The 21,903-nt window shown below is 38.0% G+C and overlaps 1 protein-coding gene across 1 annotated transcript in view; it reads right to left on the bottom strand.

The window, feature by feature from the left end:
- The window catches only part of DCHS2 (dachsous cadherin-related 2), a 273,708-nt gene that overhangs the window by 11,503 nt on the left and 240,302 nt on the right, over positions 1-21,903 (bottom strand). The window contains exons 15-16 of the mRNA XM_049770863.1: positions 15,232-15,443; positions 11,134-11,285 (exon numbers count right to left, since the gene is read on the bottom strand). Coding sequence (XP_049626820.1) covers positions 11,134-11,285; positions 15,232-15,443 — 364 coding nt within the window. The remainder of the gene's footprint in view (positions 1-11,133; positions 11,286-15,231; positions 15,444-21,903) is intronic.

Raw genomic sequence — 21,903 nt, 5'->3', positions numbered from 1 at the left:
TAACCCCTGAGGATCACCGGGTGAGGCCCAAAAATGAAAAGAAAGAAAAAGAGAAATAGACTTAGAAAGTAGCACACTTCTACTTTCTTTTCTACTGTGAGTTGGCATAAGTGGGTTTTATCTGTCCAATCTTAAGTTTGGAAATTTAAAATAAATCTCTGTTTATCTACTGCTTATCTATTGTTTGTAAATATGCAGGCTGCCTCCAACCCAATCAGTCAAGGCTTCAGTGAACTAATGCCTTGGATACTTCAGAGCTGAATAATTCCATGTGGAAAGTTTATGCTGTTGTATTACCTAAGCCAGGTATGTGTGGGAATGTTTTACTACAAGTAATCAACTCATGATGTCCAATACTCCTTCCTAGAGTTTAAAGTTGTATTTTCTTCTGTTCTTTGACTGGGCCATAACCACTTTAGTTTCCTAATGTTACAACTTTGGGGTGGAATGGGGTGATGGCTAGGAATGCCTATATCAAGTTTTGGGGGAAACTGTAGGATTCTTTGCTATATATAGAGGTATAGACAGTCATAAAAACATAAGGATATATGTGGCAAAAAGATAAAAATAAAAAAATGGAGCCAGAGTGATATTACAGTGGGTAAGGCAATTGTTTTGCAATCAGTTGACCTGGGTTCAATCCTTAGCACTTCATATAGTTCCCTGAGCTCTAACAGGAGTGATCTTTGATCTCAGTGTAAGGAGTAAACCCTGAGCACTTGTTGGGTGTGATCCCAAAAAAGATAAACAGAAAAGAAAAAAAAGAAAAGTTTTACAGATCCACAGATTCTAAACAGGTTTGCATAAGATCATGAGTTTTTCAAGAGTTTCATGAGTTTTCTAGATGCTTCCTTGACTGTCTTTGTGAGACTACTGGAAGTAGAAATCCTGACTCCATGTTCCAGACCTGTGCTCTTGATGAATGCTATCAGTAGGACTAGAAACCACAGGCAGGACTAAGAACAGGCCTATTCCAGTTTAGAACATAGTACCCCTATTCTTCCAATTATGAGAAAAACTCTTCATCAGGTTATACTTTAAAGGAAGTTTTTTATCAGGTAGGATCTTTGCCTGAACAGTGAAAATGTTGGCAGAGGATTTCTAAAACTCTCAAAGGTACCTTAAATCTCTACCAAGAATTATGCATTCCTCTTAAAATTCTAAGAAAAAAAACATCAGCCATGCAATCTAATAATCAAAACGTTTTGTAACTTTGTTCCCTTTCCTTCCTCCCCAGGAATACTTAGAAGACTCACTGAAATTAAGAAAGCAAAATCAGGGGTCTGAGGATTGTTCACAAGTACCTGCCTCGCAAGTGTGAGGTTGCAAGTTTGATCCTTGGGGCCACCTACATGTGCCCCAGTTCTGCTGTTTGGGGTCTTAGGTATATCAAAAGAGTGTATTGAATTCAGATATGTGTGTGCATTTTAATTCCAAAAAATGGGGGTCTGGGAAGGTAGTAAAGAGTAGCAGGAAATTGCTCTGCATGTGGCCATCTGCAAAGGCTGTAAGCTGCAAGGGCCAAGGGACCCGGCTGCCAGGTGGAGTGAGGTGCACACCCAGAAATACCAAAAATATAGCTGCCTAGCACTGCCACCAGAGGACCATGGAGAGAAGAGGGGAAGAGAGAGGGAGAGAGACAGAGACAGAGACAGAGACAGACAGACAGACAGACACAGAAACAGAGAGACAGAGAGGGAAAGTATCTTTTATTTCAGTCTGCAGTTTGAAGTTGACCACTGCTCAGGGAATTGTGTGTGTGTGTGTGTGTGTGTGTGTGTGTGTGTGTGTGTGAGAGAGAGAGAGAGAGAGAGAGAGAGAGAGAGAGAGAGAGAGAGAGAGAGAGAGATGTATCTCACTGGCCAGAGAAGGACAGAGGATGACAGTAGGTCCGGGGGCTTTGAAAGAGAATGGGAATAGAGACAGAGTGAGCAGCATATGTCTCAATGTTTTTTATCTCCGCCCCACCACCACCCTCCACAGACTGGCATGCTCTGCTCTAGACTCTACCCTGCCCCTCCAATAACTGCTAATCTCTCCTTTTTATACTTGGGGCAGTTGTCAGTTGCAGAGGGATGTGTCCCAGTCCAACTGCCACTATGGTATCATCACCCCTTAAATTGACTACTTGCCTTAAATATATCAACAATCAATCTGTTTCAGTCACTAACAACACATATGCACACCCTGAGCACCGCCAGAAATGATCCTTGAGCGAACAGCCAAGAGTAAGATCTGAGCCTTGCTGAGTGTGGCTGGCAAAGTGTATCCTACCTGGTGCCAGAGTGATCGCATGGAGGTAAGGCATTTGCCTTGCATGCTGAAGGTCGGGGTGGTTTGAATCCCAGCATCCCATATGGTCCCGTGAGCCTGCCAGGAGTGATTTTTGAGTGTAGAGCCAGGAGTAACCCCTGAGCGCTGCCGGGTGTGACCCAAAGACCAAAACAAAACAAAACAAAACAAAAAAAACAAAAACAAAGTGTGTCCTACCTGTTGCAAGCACTATAGCTAAACCATTCCTTGCATTTCATATGGTCTCTTGAAACCCACCAGATGTGATCCTGAGTACTTACTGCTTTTTCTCTGATCCCATTAGGAAACATTTCTTATGAAATACATGATGTTCTTAGTCTCAATTATATAGTTTCTCTCTTGGAAGTGTCCAAAAGTTTCCTAAGATAGTTACTCATATTTGTGAAATGTTTGTTGTTTGCTATCCTAAAACTTGTGGTGTCTGTAAAACATTTAATAGGATATTGTATTTATTCACTTAATCTGTAGATTATTTTGACTAGTGAAAAAATCATCTTTTATAAAATGTACCTTCCTCTCAGTTTCCCGGAAACCATACTTTTCATATTCTGTTAGTAACTTTTTACTTCCTAAATCTGTGCTGCTGGCAACTATGTCTCTGCCTGGCTCTTAAGTACTGACAATCTCCAAATTCTCATTTTACATATTCTCCCTAGGTATATTACTAATTTCCTCAAATGCAACCCAAATGAAAGCATGGAAGAAGACACACTTTTTATGAGCTCTGGATCGTTCTTTTGAACTACAGGATAGACAGTTCTGCTTTTATACAGTGCTTCAAACTCAAAATGCATGCCCCAATCAGAATCCTACTCAATTCTTCTTTCTTATGTAGAAATTTCAGAAGCTTTTCTACCTCTCTCCTCATCCAATCAATAGTACTATACTCATGTATTGTCTAGCTTAGCATGCCTGATGCAGGATCTTTGGCCTGCAATGCATCCATTCTTAGATGTCTTTTTAAAACAAATACCTGAGCACACATGCACTGATATGTTTATACTTTCATACAGCCTACAGAATAAAGCACATTTTTTTTTTTGCTTTTTTTTGGCCACACCTGGTGACACTCAGGGGTTTCTCCTGGCTATACACTCAGAAATTGCTCCTGGCTTGGTGGACCATATGGGATGCTGGGGGATTGAACCACAGTTCATCCTAGGTTAGCACGTGCAAGGCAAATGCCCTACTGCTTGTGCCACTGCTTTAGCCCCAATAAAGCACAATTCTATAAGCTGAAATTAAAAGACCTTCCAAAATTGCTTTGACCTACTAGCTTCCATATATTATTCATAAAGTGTTTTTCAAGTGTTGGGCCATTTATTGGGCCCAAATAGATAGATATATGCCTTTCCACATGCCCATTCTCCAGAAATGCCTTCTTTCCCTCTCTATGTAAACTCAACCCCAGGTCTACTACTTATGATCACATATCTTGGAAAAGATGATTAGACATAGGAAAAGTTTTTATTTCTCTCAAAGCCACAATGAGTATTCAATGGAGAGTAGAGTGTAAATTGAGCATTGACTCTGAAAATAATCACTTTTATATCCTTAAATGTTTCAAAAATTGAATTTTAAAATATTTAACTCTTAGATGTCTCATTTGGCTTTTTTTTCTCACTTTCATTTCAAGTCCCTCTAGAAATGCAAAATCTTGACCTTAAAGTGTAACCCAACATACAGGACCATTGAACTTATTCTTTGGTGATGAGTCACTTCACTTAAGGTGAGAGTCCAAGATGGTCATGTCAATCCCACTTTTGCATACTCTCATCTACACAGGTGCTATTTCACAACTGCATGCTGAAACTTGCTTGTTAGTGTGACTTTAGGTTCCAGAATTATCCTCTTTATATTTTGTCAATAGCTATGTATGAGCCTTTAAACCTTTAAGTTTCATGAGCCAGATATCTCAGGGAACTCTATGATCACTTGTATGGACCAAATCTCAGCTCCATTCTTAACCCATTGGGTGATCCTGGCCAACTTTGTTCACTCTCTGAATTATTCTATGAGTCTGAAGCTTATGGTGTTACTTCAACTAGCAGAGACTCCACAAGTGTCGACTACTATGATTATCTTAAAACTTTCTAATATGTGTTAGTAATGCACTTGAATCCCAGGCTTCTAGTAAATATTAACTATTTGATTTGCTTTTCTTGTGTCCTCTTTAGGTAAAATTTTTTTCATTTTTTAAATTTAAAAACATCAATTAGACAAAATTAAGCTTCATTTTATAAGCCATCTTCATCTTTCCATTGAGTTTTTATATATAAGGTTCCTAGGAGAGCTAGAGAGTTTTAATTTTTGTTCAATGCTTTCATATTGAAAAGGACCATAAATGATATCTTTCCCAGTCCTCATTTTTAAACAAAGATCTAGAGTTTGGAATGCTTTCTTCTAGCAGACGAAAAAGCAACCCTTCTTGTTTTCAAAGAACAAGCTTTGAAAAGTAAAGTTCAAAGCTAAATAAGAAATTTTTCTGTTGTGGTTGTGTTTTTTAATTTTAATTGTGCAGTGGTGGGGAAGAGGAAGATCAAACCCAAATCCTCACATAAGCAAAGCAACACTCTCCCACTCAGCCACATCTCTGGCTCATAAATGACATCTTTTCTAAAGCATTTACTCAAGTTATAGGAGCTTAGGAGAAAAATAATGCCATAACTCCTTTTGTATTTAATATCAGAGAAGGCACCAATGGGGAAGCAAAGGTTGAGTTTTGTGAAACAACAAAGTGTGTGTGTGTGTGTGTGTGTGTGTGTGTGTATTCATGCACTAGCAGCCTGTGTCGATATATTTCAATTTCTCTCACTTCTTTTTTATTTGTTTTGCTTTTGATTTTGGGTCACACCCAATTGTACTCCTGGCTTATTCCTGGCTCTGCTCTCAGGTATCACTCTTAGCAGAGTTCAGAGAACCAGATTGGGTGCTGGGGAACAAATCTATGTTAGCTTGTATGCAAGGCAGGAGTCCTACCTGCTGTAATGTCATCCAGCTTTAATGTCTCTAAGATTTTGTTCCTTCCATCCTAAAGCCACATTTTTTTTTCTGGGGAACTAGAGAGGGTCACATCTCAATACTGGGGCCAGTTAAAATGTTGGGAACACAGAAGTAATAATGCAAATCGCAAAGAGCTGAAGCTGCTATGATCAGGAAATTCTTAGTTCCTGAAACCTGAAAGACCTTCTAGGGCCTTTGAATTTGTAACTTACTTATGTGGAAAGGTGCTTCTACATGAAGGAAAACTAAACAGCCTCATGCCTACTATAGAAGAAACAAAGTCTAAATAGGTGTTAATGTATAATGTATAATCACTCAATGATTTAGTTTTAGTATTTTGATCACACCCAGCAGTGCTCAGGGTTTACTCCTAGTGGGCTTAGGAGATCATGTAAAATGCTGGGGACTGAACCTGGGTCAGTCACATGCAAGGCAAGTTCCTTACCTGATATACTTTTAACACATTTCATATAAATTGTTTCTGCTAAGAAATTACTGGTATAAAACAACTTACTGGTACAAAAAGACTCCTAGCAGAAGCTCTCAGACTTATTTGGCTACCACATTGATTTCTGGAAAAATCAATCACTCAGCATGCCCGGCCCCCTAATCTACCTTCTAAAAGTGAAAAGACAGAAAACACCCGTCTATTGTACTCTGTTCCTGAGGTTACCATTACCTGCTAGGTTATTTTAGGGCCCACTGTGTGGGGGGGAGGGCTGTAGTCCTACTCTGGGAAATACTGATATTGATTAAAATCACAAACTATGCTTTTAGAATATTTCTGAAGTATTAATTTGAAATACAATAAACACAAAGAGCTAAACACGTAATCACATGTTGAGAGCTAGGACATTTCCGAGTTTAATGAATTCCATCCACCCAGGAACAGATCCAGGTCATCAGGGCTGGCGGCCCCACTACAAGAAATAAGGTCCTTTCCTCATACAACAGGGAAGCAAAGTGACACGCCTTTTGAATACCTGTTTTCCCCAGCAGAAGTTCTTCCTCCAATTTGGCCAGAGCAATTGTGACCCAGATTTTAACAAGCCCCTGGGGGTGAGGGTGGGGGCTCCCTGAACCATCTGCAGCAAATTAATGACCTAGCACACAGCCCCTCTTCCCTTCCTAGAAGCAGCTAAGAGCTCTAGCTCAAGTCCTCAGAAAGCAACATGAGGATAAAGAGAAACACCGGTTATGTGATGGCTTTTACAGGAACATACAAGAACTTGAGGAAAATAAAAACCACATACTAAAATGTGTGCTAAGAAAGACAAGACTGGGCTGGGAACATGGCTCAAGAGGCAGAATGTGTATTTTGTATGTGTCAGGCACTGGCTTTCCATCCCTGGCACGACGTAGGTTCCACAGCACTGCCAGGGGAGGTCACAAGCAGTAGAAAGATAAAGTCAAGCTTGTCCATGGTTCTGTATCTGTGTGGGCATGTGGGTTACTGTGCCCACACTATAAATCATTTTCTCCATGTGTTCAGGACCTAGAATTGTCCTCACTGGCATTTGAGAGAAACTTTTTTCCTCTATTTTATTTACCACAGAGTTTTTAAGTATTTTTAAATTATGATGAAATAAACACTAATGAAGATTTAAAATAGAAAAACATCAAAACCCTCTTCTTCTTAAGAGTCATACAAACTGGTGCTCAAGACATAGTAAGTACGGCATTTGCCTCACACACAGCCAACTCTGGGTTAGATCCCTGACATCTATATGATCCTCCAAGTCCACCAGGAAAAATCCCTGAGCACAGAGTAAAGATAAAGTAAGCCTTGGGCAATGGCAGGCATTACCCCAAAGCAACAACAACAAAATTATTTTTAAATATAAAAATTAATTAAAATTAAACTAAAACATGGAGCTGAAGAGATAGCACATTGGTAGGGCATTTGCCTTGCAAGCAGCTGATTTAGGAGCACAGAGCCAGGAGTAACCCCTGAGCACTGCCGGTGTGACCCAAAAACCAAAAAAAAAAAATTAAACTAAAACATTAAAATTTATTGTGACAATTATATCCTAACAAGTGTGTCTATGTGTCAATGTGTTTTGGATCAAACTCCAGGTCTCATATCTTCAAGCTGAGTTTTCTAACTTTCTGCTATAGTGCCTAGCCTTAAAATAACTTTTAAAATAAAACTTGATGGGGCTGGAGCAATATTTCTTACCCAGGTTAGATTCCAGTTAATCCAAATGGTCTCTTAAGCCTACCAGGACTAATTCATAAGCACAGAGTCTGAGTACACCTCCTGTTGTGGCCCCTCAAACCAAAATACTTTGAAAACAAGAACAGTTTATGGTCTTGGAAAAACTAAAGAGCCACATAACAAAACAAAACAATAGCAACAACTAAAACAAACCCAACACATTACTGGATCATATCTCATATAACATACAAAATTTCATTCAAAGTGGATAAATAACATCAAATAGAAAATATAGGCAGAACTCTCCAAGATATGGGCCTCAGAAATGGGTGACTTTAATGATTTGCTTCCATTGAAAAAGATAAAAGAAATCATAAACAAACCGGGCTATCAAATTAAGGTTTATATGGCAAAAGAAATTTGGGCTATTAGAAGGATACAGCACTTAGTGTGAGAAAACATTTATAAACAATCAGCTAATGTGCTAATATCTAAACAATATATAGCATTTACAAAGTTCAGCAAAAACAAAAACATAAAGCCATCAAGAAAATGGGGATGGAGATAAACAGACACTTTCCCAAAGAGGACACTCAGAAAACAAGCAGGGATATGAAAAGGTATTCTTTGTTGATTTTTATTAGGGAAAAAGCAAGTTCAAATGACAGTAGTATTATTTCATGCTACTGAGATATGAGTTTTTATATGTCTCAGGAACCCATTTCTTGGCATTGTACTCCATACCAAGAACACCAAAGGATTAATTCATGAAGATGTATGCACACCTATATTAATTGAAGAACTTACTATAGCATATGGAAAGAACTCAAATGTCTAAATGTCTAACTCAAAAAGAATTCAGACAGATGACTGGATGAAGGAACTGTGGAATACACACAGTGGAATATAATGCAGCTCTAAAAGAAGGTAAAGTTTTTGATTTTTCTGCAGCCTGGATAGATCAGGATTGTGACTTACTAAACAAAATGATTAAGATGGAGAAGAAAATAATAAATGAAGTCACTCATTTATAGTGTAAAGAGAAACAAGACAAAACAATATGAGCAATGAGTAATTATAACCCCCTAGTCCTGGACTACAAAGTGGAAATTACCACATGTAGGGAAAAGGAGGTATGATAAGGATATTAGTGGAAGGACATTGGTGGAAGATGACAATAGTCACTTTGGTGAGGTCTGACAAATATACATCATAACCAAACATGGTTACATACTATTGTAAATGTTTTTGCTTTTTTGGAGGCCATATCTGGCAAGGCCCCCGGGGTTTACTCCTGAATTTGCATTCAGGAAATAATTCCTGAAGGTACTTCAAGGACTGAATAAAATGCTGGGGTTAGAAACTGCATGCAAGACAAGCCCCCTAATTCTGTACTATCTTTCCAGACCTGTGGTAAAACATTCATAGCTACAACAATAAAGGAATAAAGCTAATGAGTCAAAAATAAATATGAAATTACATATTTAAGTATATATCAATTTAAAGATTTCTAAATATTGGGAAAACAATATTTTTTTCTAATATTTTAAGCTAATGTGCTAATTAGTGTGATAATTGTATAGCTACACACACATAGCATGTTACCACAAACAGCATAAAACCTATGTTGAGTTTTGGAAAAAGGTGAACTGTGACTAATATGTTAAGTGAAACTTTATTAAAAGGTGATAAACTAGTTTATGGACTGTCAAAAATAAAATAATTACTGAAAGTGCTGATTATTTGATGATATCTGGTACATGAGAATTAATTACACAATTAAACTAATAAGCACTCATTACCTAACATTTTTATCAAATGTGTTTTGAGAAACAATATGACCTTTATTACTAGGAGTTATTTTATGATCCTCAGGACATATTTACTTTAAGACTTATTTTTAAAAGCTCTTTAATAACTAAACCAGGAAAAATAAAACTAAAATAAACAATTTAACTCATTAAGTTATCCTTATAATAAAACAAGAATAAAATAAATCTAAGATAAGAAAAGGTAATTGTTATTAAATAAGCAATTGCAATAATAAATATGAAGGAAAAAACTCAACAATAGTAGAGTTCTATTGAACTAGTCATAAATAGTCCAAAACAATGAACAAAAATACAACAAATTCACCTCTTGCTCTTTTTCAAATCAATTATATATGGTTTTCTATAGAGGGACTGGGAGGCCTGTAGTGTGCATGTATGGTGGTTCCAGGAACCCAGTCCAGGTCTCCTGCATGAGAGGCATATATTTTATGAGTCATATCCCCTGCCAGAGGCCACATTCTTATTAATGAATATTTTGGGGTTCTTTGAATGTCCCTTTACAGACTGTGCAGCCATAAATATCCCAATATATAAGGCTAGATTGTGTTACTCTGCTTTTTTTTAATACCTAGAGAACTCATGACACTTTTTATTTTTTTATTTTATTGAAACAATTCTGATCTACAGAGTCCTTCATATATACAATGAGTATATATACAATGAGTCAGGGCCCTTCCCACCACTAGTGTCAACCTCCCTCCACCAATGGACCCAAAGTGCATCATATACCACCACCCTTTGCCCCTTGGTCTGTCAATATAACAGGCCCCTCTAAGTTTATATGGTTAAAGTTTAGATCCCTTGATTCTATTGTTATTTACTTTGGCTTGGATATTTAGTTCTGCATGACAATTTTTTAACCCTTTTAAAGTTATGTTTAAGTTTAGACTCTAGACCTATGTTTCTCATTCTTTTTTTTTTTTTCTGGCCATTTTCTCTCTGACTTTATATCCTTCCTAGCCTCAAGCATTCCCAAGCCCACCAGTTCTACTAGATGGCCTTCTAGTCTCATGCTGAGGTCACCTCCTGTTTATATGATTTTCATCAAGGATCGCCTTGGAATATCCAGGGAATTCAGATTTCTATTTGATAAATGCTGCTAGAGATACAAGATATACTTATTGTTAAATGTGATATTTTAGTAATATCATTTTTTTTGTTTTTGGGCCACACCCATTGATGCTCAGGGGTTATTCCTGGCTATGTGCTCAGAAATCGCTCCTGGCTTGGGGGACCATGTGGGACACTGGAGGATTGAACTGTGGTCCATCCTAGATTAGCACATGCAAGGGCAACACCCTACTGCTTGCACCACCGCTCCAACCTCAGTATGATCATTTATTTTAAAACAATACTACAACAAGCACTTAATGGCAGGGTCATACTTACACGCATGCACACACACACACACACACACACACAGATCAAACAACTATAAAGAACAAAATCACAGGCCCTTTAACACTTCATCAAAGCATAGTTCCCCTGCAGAGTGGAGTTTCCTAGATAAGTGTAGTTCAGTTAGCACTTCACAAATACAGTCTCTGTATTGCCCATGAAATCCTTAGAAGCATCACAAATTAAAAAAAAAAAAAAACCTTAGGGACCTACCTTATCATTTCCAAATAGCAAAACCTTTCTCGGACTTAATATTTCAAAACAATGATCATTAATTGAACAAAGAAGAGAAAACAATATTTCAAAAAGATACTTATAAATTAGATAACATGAAAAGCACATAAGCAGAAGTCATGTCCACAACAACAATGTTCTCAGAAGAAATGCAGAGCAGTGAACCAAATGGTATGCACTTGTATTGAGACAAACCTGTAGGAGCTGATGAACTCATAATCAAGAGTCTTGTTTGCGGTTACCACACCACTCAGCATGTCCATCTGGAAAACTTCTCCTTGGTTGCCAGATAGAATGGAATACTCAATGAGGCCATTCAACCCACTATCCAAGTCTGTGGCCAAAACCTGTAAAAAAAAAAAAAAAACCAACAAATTCCATTACATTAAATGCTTCCATTTAATCTAAAATTTGGGGTAAGCCTCTCTCCAAAAAACAATCAGAGAGTTAAACTTATTTGAAAGACAATTACCAAAGGAGAACCAACAAACATCTCAAGTTTGATTTAACTTTCTGATAAAGTGAGTAATGAGTGAGGAAATGATTTTGCATATTCAAAGGACTTGCGAATCACTTTTAGTAGGAAAAGCACATGTGTTGGTTTTGTTTTTGTTTTTTTTTGGGGGGGCCACACCCGTTTGATGCTTAGGGGTTACTCCTGGCTAAGCACTCAGAAATTGCCCCTGGCTTGGGGGGACCATATGGGACACAGGGGGATTGAACCGCTGTCCTTCCTTGGCTAGTGCTTGCAAGGCAGACACCTTACCTCTAGCGCCACCTCGCCAGCCCCAAAAAAGCACATATGTTGGAGCCCAACTTTAGACTAGAGGAAAAAATACTCAACAAATCTAATTTACTTTTATGAATTTCCAGTATTGAATAAGAATTCAAGTTAGCATCAGCAAAGGAGAAGTCTTCATCACATAATAAGTGATTATTTTCCACTTGCTCTTTCCCTGATTAAAGTATTGCCTGTAACATAGGTCATGCATAGAAAGCCCAATTTCAGTTACTTTCCTTTTTTTAAGAAAGTCTATTTTATTTATTTGCTTTTGGCTTGGGGGCCAAATCCAGCAATTTTCAAGGATAAACTTCTGGCTCTGCAATCAGGCATTACTCCTGGCAGTGCTAGGGGACCATATGATATGCTGGGGATTGAACCTTAGTCAGCCACTACAAGGCAAGTACCCAGCCTGCTGTACAATAGCTCCAGCCCCAAAGTCCAATTTTTAAAAGGATAGTTCCTGTGGGGCCTCTCCAGAAGTGCTTAGAAAACTCATGGCCATTTCTGGGGATACTCACTCATAAACAGGATGAATGGTTCAGTGCTAGAGTCTGATAATAAAATGTTACTCAGACTCAGCAATACTAGTGTCCATTAGGACTACACTGGGCCTACACCCAATGGTACTAGAGTATGGATGTCATGTGCTGCCTAGAATGGAACTCAGGTACTTGCACATGCAGGTCTCAAGCTCATGACCCTTGAGCCTTAGTCCTTTTAAATGAATTAAACAAAGCTTGGATTTAGTGGTAATGCACTTAGATCCTGATCTGCTTTTTAATGAATTATAATCAAAATAGTATAGATAAAACAAAAAGTTTTGCATAATTCTCCATGAACATATATATATATCAGTAGTTTACATTATATATTTTTTTTGGTTTTTGGGTCACACCAGGCAGTGCTCAGGGGTTATTCCTGGCTCCAGGCTCAGAAATTGCTCCTGGCAGGCACGGGGGACCATATGGGACGCCGGGATTCGAACCGATGACCTCCTGCATGAAAGGCAAACGCTTTACCTCCATGCTCTCTCTCCGGCCCCTAAAATTCTTTTTTTTTTGGACATTATATTTTAATCAAAAACTTTTATTAGTTGATTCAAATCTTATTTAGAAATAAGTCTACAGTTCATCTTAACCACGTTAATTTTAATCTTTTAATATTTTTAGCCTCCATATCTCTTTGAACTGATTTCATGTATCTTGTCATTTTTCTTCTTAAGTGAAGACATAATATATTAATAATTTTATTCTAATTTTCTACCTATAAAATTATTTTTATGCATACAGCAGAGTTCTAAGGAAGCCCTTATTGTCCCAAGTTTGTGGGAGCAGGAGTTAGACACTCACCAATTTTATGAAGATAAGTAAGCCAGTTCTCTTGCATAGAAAGGAAATTTTAATAAGTTCCCTTCAGGATCACCAGGATGAGAAACTAATGTGACTCAGGACCAAATAATATCCATCACAGCCCCTCCTGTCCAACACTTATCACACTGTTCCAGAAAATATGCCTCTAATGAGAGCTGTCAAGATAGTGGCAATATATATCTACCCTGGCTTGCTTGCTTCATAGAACAACTGAATAGGGAAAAGTATTCAGATTAGTACCCAAATCCATTCTGGGGCACAGCTTCATTGAGTGATGACCATTAAGACAAATCAGTGTTAATGTTTTTCTGTCCTGGAGTCCCAAGACTCCAGATTCAAAAACTAGGGAGAGAAAGTCTATCTGAGATGAAGATCATGAGCACCACCACACACAAGCCATCACCTTAGCTGATAAGACCATCAGGAAGAGGGACAAGTCCTAAAGGAGACCTATGGGATTGGCACCAAAAGAAAGCATGTGGACAGTGGGGGTGGTCAAAAGCAATAAGGAGCTATCAGACAGAGTAGGCATTCCAGAACTTTTTGCCTCTTCATTTACTGAATCCACATATTGGGGAGTTGGCAACGCTATCTGGAAATGGTCTAAGGCTGAGAAGAAAAAAATTCACCATATATAACCTTAATTCAGCTTTCTTGATTTCTGAAAGACATAAAGCCCTGGAGGGCTAGCTGTTGCTATTGAGTATAACTGAAATTTCCCAGCATCTCCACCCCATGTTTTCCACTAAGCAGACCAGCTGTCTCCATATGGCATGAGAAGGTATGACAAAGCATCATAAAGTGTACTGTCTCTGTGACACTGTATTGTCATCTAACATTGTAGTTATCTGTCATCCACACTATAGTAGATACCCACATTGGAAGGAGAGGATTGATGAGACTTGAATTTTTTAGAATTGCCTTAGTTACAACAGAAAGCAAAGCATGACATACTTTCTGGTGTTTTCTAGAGAGTGGAGGAAAGTCTGAAAAACAACCTATGAAATACTAATTATCCAGGACTGGGTCAGGTAAAAGGGGCTAGAGCTAAAACCCCAATATGGCTGATTGACTAAGTGCCAACTGTTCTTTTTTTTCACCCAGAGGGAGCATGAACAGCAGGATTAAACTCATGCACAAAGGCCCTTGTATATCCAGGTGAACACAGTGATAGTACAGGACTATATATCTTGCCCACAAAGTATCCTAATATAGTGTGCAGATGGCTGACAAATCTAGTCCAGAAAGAGCTAGAAAGTTCATAGGAGCTGGATGATGATAGCAGAGGATACACAGATCAAGAGGAATATTTTACTTTCTTGTTGACTTTGTCAGGATGGTTATTTGACATTGAATTCCTTTGCCAAGGCCCAAGAGTTGGCAGGTCATCTCTTGTTAGGTTCTTTCTGGAAAACAAATTCACCAATTCAACCTTGACAGGAGAAGCCCAATTATAAGTAGGAGTAGTTTGATCTTTAGAATCTCCTCTGAGAATAAATATTTTTTCTTTTGACTTGGGACTTTTTCCTTGTAAGGACCCAGTCCCCCAAAAAGCTGATCAGTGCCTTTGACACAAAAAAAGTGTGATTCTCAAATCCATGTGTCTGTGTCTGTTTAGTTGAGATTCCAGCTGGAGAATGTCTCCTCTTGCTTTAAGGCCTAGAGCAATTATTCTTCTGTAAACCTCTGGTCTTTATTTCAAGAAGAACTGTGTATTACATTCTTGCTTCTTATGATATTATTTGCACTATTCAACTAAAGTATTAACTGTAGGTATGCAAATAATATTCTTACATTTTGGTTTCCCTGTGAAAGTGCATGAACTTAAAAAATTAGATGATTTTTTTTGGTGTGTCTTTTAGATCCCCTGTATTTTAGATGCCCTGTAGTGTTCAACAGAAAAATGCCTAGAAAAATTTAGTAGGTACCAGTGAAGAGCTGAAATAGATAAAATTGGACTCAGAAACCCCAGACTTTCTTCAACCTTAGGTTTTTTTTTTTTTATCAAGTTCATGAAACATTTCATATGCTTTGGAAACCTATAAAAAGTGATGGGAAAGGGATTTAGAATGTTTTAACATACACTTATGTATAATTCATGTATAATACATATGCTCACACACACTTTCTTTCTGTTACCTGAATGATGTAAGTATTGCTGAGCTGGCCTTCAGGTACTGATACTCGGTAGACACTTTGCTTAAAGCCTGGGAAGTTATCATTCACATCTTGTATCAGGACGACTACTTTGCTGTAGGCTCTATGCCCTCTACTTTCAGCTAAAATGATGAGTTGTATTTCGTTTCTGACTTCAAAATCAAGAAATTTGGGCTCTTTCACTGTGAGTGCTCCTATTTTTATTCCAAAGGAGAAATAAAAACAAATAAAAGAAAACAACATTGTAGTAATTATTTAAGAAATACAAAATTACCTTTGCTTGGACCCATACATGCACATTAACCTGTCTGTTCTTTTCAAGGGTTCCCATCATTGGCATTTCTTCCCCATTGACTGAGAAGAACGTTAAGAGTAAGGAAAACTTTGCAGAGTTCAAAAATAGTGGGAGAGAATAAAAGCTATGAATTTTCAAGCAGAGTGGTAGCGCAGCAGTAGGGCATTTGCCTTGTATGTGGCTGACGAAGGACAGACCACGACATGGTTCGATCCCCCAGCATCCCATATGATCCCCCAAGCGAGGAGCGATTTCTGAGCACATAGCCAGGCGTAACCCCTGAGCGTCACCAGGCGTGGCCCCAGAAAACAAACAAAACAAAACAAAAGCCAAACCAAATAAAAAGCTGAGAATTTTCTAGAATCTGGGACCTCTCTCTTAAATTGTCCTTTTCTTTCTACATTGAGTTTATCTGTGATGCTTGAGGAGTCAGCCTTTCAAACACCTATCACCTACCTCTCTCTACATTCCATGTTACAACTCTTCTCTGAGCTATCAGAATTTATTATCTCTTTTTTACGTTTTAGTCATTAGGCTGGTTTCTGCACCCATCCAGTTCTCAGACCAAATTGAATAATCAAGAACCAAACTGCTATTCTGCTGATAGCCCTTCAATGGCTTTCCACAATGGTGAGAATCAAGTTCATTATTCTAACTTTCTAATTGATTTGGGGGGGAGGTTTGGGCCACCTTCAGTAGTGCTCAGGTTCTAGTTCTGAGCTCTGAGGCCACTTCTTATAGTGCTTTAGGAACCACATGTGGTACTGGGAATCAAACCCAGATTCATTGGATGCATGCAATGGGCTTAGCCAGAGTCTATCAATTCTTATTTTTATTAAGAAGAATTAATTAAAATACAACTTAAATTAAAAAAAATGTATCAAATTTGGAGTGAGGTAAGTTAATACATAAAACTAATACCTTCATAACAAATTTATGATTAAAAACAGTTACCATGATTGGAAATGACTGGATATATTATTGAACCAATGATAGTGAAAGCTCTTTTGAAAGAAGTGACATTTAAGCTGGAATTCAGTAAAAAAGTCAATTAAAAAATTAAATATAAATATATATATATATATGTTAAGAACAAGGAAATCTTTGCAGAGTTCAAAAATGGTGGGAGAGATTCAAAGCTATGAATTTTCAAACAGAAAATATATAAATATTTTGCTAGGCCATTTTCTATTTTTTCATTTATTTTTAAATAATATCTTTAAACACCACGAATACATACATGATTATAATTGAGTTTCAGTCATAAAAAGAAGACCCCACCCTTCAGCATTGCAACATTCCAGTCAACAATGCTCCCCATCTCCCTCCCCTTTCCCTGCTTTTTATGAGACAGGCTTTCTACTTCACTGACTCATTGACATTGTTATTATAGTTCTCAGTGTAGTTATTTCTCTAACTGCACTCACCATTCTCTGTCGTGAGTTTCATATCGTGAGCTGGTCCTTCCCACCCTCATCTCTGGAAATTATTTTAATAATGTCTTTTGGGCCAGAGAGATAGCATGGAGATAGGGCATTTGCCTTGCATGCAGAAGGATGGTGGTTTGAATCCCTGTATCCCATATGGTCCCCCGAGCCTTCCAGGAGCGATTTCTGAGCATAGAGCCAGAAGTAACCCCTGAGCGCTGCCAGGTGTGACCCAAACACCCCCTTCCAAATAATGTCTTTTATTTTTCTTAAAATGCATAGATGAGTGAGACTATTTGGTGTGTGCCTCTCTTCCTCTGATTTTGCGGGGGGGGGGGGGCATACCCGGCAGCGCTCAGGGATTACTCCTGGCTTTATGCTCAGAAATTACTCCTGGCAGGCTCGGGGGACCATATGGGATGCCAGGATTCGAACCATCATTCTTCTGCATGCAAGGCAAATGCTTTACCTCCATGCTATCTCTCCGGCTCTCCCTCTGATTTATTTCACTCAGCATAATAGATTCCATGTACATCCATGCAAAGGAAAATTTCATGACTTCATCTCTCCTGATGGCTCCATAATATTCCCTTGTGTATATGTATCACAGTTTTGTTAGCCATTCATCTGTTGAAGGGCATCTTGGCTGTTTCCAGAATCTGGCTATTGTAAATAGTGCTGCAATAATATAGGTGTAAAAAGGGATTTTAGGATTGTGTTTTTGTGTTCCTAGGGTATAAATCTAGGAGTAGTATAGCTGGTTCATATGGGAGCTCAATTTCCAGTTTTTTGAGGAATCTCCATATTGTTTTCATAAGGGCTGGACTAGATGGCATTCTTACCAGCAATGAATGAGAGTTCTTTTTTCCCCACATCCCCGCCAGCATTGATTGTTCTTGTTCTTTGTGATGTGTGTCAGTGTCTGTGGCATGAGATGGTATCTTATTATTGTATTTATTTGCATCACCTTGATGATTAGTGATGTAGAGTATTTTTTCATGTGCCTTTTGCCATTTGTATTTCTTCTTTGAGAAAGTGTCTGTTCATTTCTTTTCCCCATTTTTTTAAAAATAAGGTTAGCTGTTTTTATTTTTTTCTTGTTAAGTTCTGTCAGCTCCTTATATATCTTAGATATTAGCACCTTATCTGATGAGTTTTGGTTGAATAGCTTCTCCCATTCTGTGGGTGGAATTGTTTCCTAAGTATTATTTCCTTTGAGATACAGAAGCTTCTCAGCTTATTATAGTCCCATCTGCTTGCTCTGCTTCGACTTTTTTTTTTTTTTTTTTTGTGGTTTTTGAGTCACACCCGGCAATGCTCAGGGGTTACTCCTGGCTCCATGCTCAGAAATTGCTCCTGGCAAGCACGGGGGACCATATGGGACGCCAGGATTCGAACCGATGACCTTCTGCATGAAAGGCAAACACCTTACCTCCATGCTATCTCTCCGGCCCCTGCTTCGACTTTTTTTGGAGAGTGCTATTTCCTCCTTAAAGATGCTTTTAGTCTCAATGTCATGGAGTGATTTACCTACATGTTGTTCTAAATACCTTATGATTTTGGTTAGGTATCCAAGTCTTTAATCCATTTGCATTTGACCTTTGTGCAGGGTGTTAGATTGAGATCTGAGTTCGTATTTTGCAAGTGGCTGCCCAGTTGTACCAACACCTTTTGTTGATGATGCTTTCTTTGCTCCATTTTGCATTCATTGCCCCTTTATTAAAGATTAGTTGGGTGTATGTATGGGGAAAATTCTCTGAATACTCTGGTCTATTTCAATGATCTGAGGGTCTGTCTTTATTCCAATACCATGCTGTTTTAATGATTAAGCTTTGTAATACAGTTTAAAGTTGGGAAAAGTAATGCCTCCCATATTCCTTTTCCCAAGGATGCTCTAGCTATTCTTGGTGTTTATTGTTCCAGATGAATTTCAGGAATGTTTGATTCATTTCTTTAAAGAATATCATGGGTATCCTTAAAGGAATTGCATTAGATCTGTACAATGCTTTTGGGAGTATTGACACTTTAATCTTCCCAACCCATCAGCAGGGTATGTGTCTCCATTTCCTTATGTCCTTTTATACTTCTTGAAGCAGGGTTTTGTAATCTTCTTTGTATAGGTCCTTCACCTCTTTAGTTAAATTGACTCCAAGGTATTTGAGTTTGTGTGACATAACATGAATGAGATAGTATTTTTAATGCCTATTTCTTTTCTACCATTATTGGTGAGTAAGAAGGTCATTGATTTTTTTTTTTTTGGTTTTTGGGTCACACCTGGCAGTGCTCAGGGGTTACTCCTGACTCCAGGCTCAGAAATCGCTCCTGGCAGGGTTGGGGACCATATGGGATGCTTGGATTTGAACCAATGACCTTCTACATGCAAGGCAAATGCCTTGCCTCTATGCTATCTCTCTGGCCCTGAGGTAATTAATTTTTGCATGCTAATTTTGTAGCCAGCCACTTTGCTATATAAATCTTTTGTTTCTAAAAAGCTTATTGGTAGAGACTTTAGGGTTTTCTAAATATAGTATCATGTCATCTGCAAATGGTGAGAGCTAGACTCTTCATTTCATATCTGGATGTCCTTGATATTATTTTCTTGCCTAATTGCTATGGCAAGAACTTCCAGCACTATGTTGAATAGGAGTGGTGAGAGAAGGCAGCCTTGTCTTATACCAGATTTTAGAGAAAAGGTTTTAGTTTATCTCTGTTGAGAATAATATTTGGCATTGGCTTGTGGTAGATGGCCTTTACTATATTGAGAAAAGTTCCTTCATTCCCACTTGGTGCATTTTTTTTTAATCAAGATTGGGTGTTGGACCTTATCAAATGTTTTCGCTGCATCTATTAATATGATCACATGGCTTTATTTTTCTTTTTTGTTAATATGGTGTATTATGTTAATTGATTTATGTTAAACCATCCTTGCATTCCTGAAATAAAACCTACTTGGTCATGGTAAATGACATTCTAGATGAGGCATTGGATCCTATCTGCCAGAATTTAGTTGAGGATCTTTGCATCTGTGTTCATCAGGGATATTGGTCTGTAATTTTCTGTCTTGGCAGCATCTCTGTCAGGTTTTGGCATCAGGATGATATTAGCTTCATAAAAACTAATTGGGAGTGTTACTGATTCTTCAATTTCATTCAAGAGGATTGGTAGTAGTTCCTCTAGAAAATTTTGAAATAATTTGTTCATGAATCATCTGAGCTTGGACTTTTGTTTTGGGGAAGATTTTTGATTACTCTTTTAATTTCCTCAATAGTGATGGGTCTGTTTATATATGCTAGATTATCCTGGTTTAATGGTGGAAAATTATAGGAATCCAAGAATTTATCCATTTCTTTCAGTTTTTCATGTTGCATGACATAGAGTTTCTCAAAGTAGTCTCTGATTACTCTTTGAATCTCTGCAGTATTTGTAGTTATTTCCCCTTTTCATTTCTGATCTGGTTTTTTTAAGTTTCTCTCTCTGTGTTTCTTTGTGAATTTTGCTAGTGGTTTATCAATCTTGTTTATTTTTTCATAGAACCTACATTTGCTTTTGTTGATCTTTCTAATTGTTTTATTGATTTCCACTTCATTGATTTCTGCTCTAAACTTTGGTATTTCTTTATGCCTACCTATATTTTGTTTCTTTTGTTGATCATTTTCTAATTTTATAGGCCATATCATTAAGCTTTTATTTTTTTTTAATTTTTTTTTATTTAAACACCTTGATTACATACATGATTGTGTTTGGGTTTCAGTCATAAAAGGAACACCACCCATCACCAGTGCAACATTCCCATCACCCAAGTCCCAAATCTCCCTCCTCCCCCCCCAACCCCCGCCTATACCCTAAACAGGCTCTACATTTCCCTCATACATTCTCAATATTAGGACAGTTCAAAATGTAGTTATTTCTCTAACTAAACTCATCACTCTTTGTGGTGAGCTTCCTGAGGTGAGCTGGAACTTCCAGCTCTTTTCTCTTTTGTGTCTGAAAATTATTATTACAAGGGTGTCTTTCATTTTTCTTAAAACCCATAGATGAGTGAGACCATTCTGCGTTTTTCTCTCTCTCTCTGACTTATTTCACTCAGCATAATAGATTCCATGTAAATCCATGTATAGGAAAATTTCATGACTTCATCTCTCCTGACAGCTGCATAATATTCCATTGTGTATATGTACCACAGTTTCTTTAGCCATTCGTCTGTTGAAGGGCATCTTGGTTGTTTCCAGAATCTTGCTATGGTAAATAGAGCTGCAATGAATATAGGTGTAAGGAAGGGGTTTTTGTATTGTATTTTTGTGTTCCTAGGGTATATTCCTAGGAGTGGTATAGCTGGATCGTATGGGAGCTCGATTTCCAGTTTTTGGAGGAATCTCCATATCGCTTTCCATAAAGGTTGAAGTAGACAGCATTCCCACCAGCAGTGGATAAGAGTTCCTTTCTCTCCACATCCCCGCCAACACTGTTTATTCTCATTCTTTGTGATGTGTGCCATTCTCTGGGGTGTAAGGTGGTATCTCATCGTTGTTTTGATTTGCATCTCCCTGATGATTAGTGATGTGGAGCATTTTTTCATGTGTCTTTTGGCCATGCGTATTTCTTCTTTGTCAAAGTGTCTGTTCATTTCTTCTCCCCATTTTTTGATGGGGTTAGATGTTTTTTTCTTGTAAAGTTCTGTCAGTGCCTTGTATATTTTGGAGATTAGCCCCTTATCTGATGGGTATTGGGTGAATAGTTTCTCCCACTCAGTGGGTGGCTCTTGTATCCTGGGCACTATTTCCTTTGAGGTGCAGAAGCTTCTCAACTTAATATATTCCCATCTGTTAATCTCTGCTTTCACTTGCTTGGAGAGTGCAGTTTCCTCCTTGAAGATGCCTGTAATGTCCTGGAGTGTTTTGCCTATGTGCTGTTCTATATATCTTATGGTTTTGG

This window comes from Suncus etruscus, chromosome 3, assembly GCF_024139225.1.
Source record: "Suncus etruscus isolate mSunEtr1 chromosome 3, mSunEtr1.pri.cur, whole genome shotgun sequence".
Classification (NCBI taxonomy): Eukaryota; Metazoa; Chordata; class Mammalia; order Eulipotyphla; family Soricidae; genus Suncus; species Suncus etruscus.
Note: the sequence above shows the minus strand (reverse complement) of the source record. Positions and strands in the feature narration are given on the sequence as shown.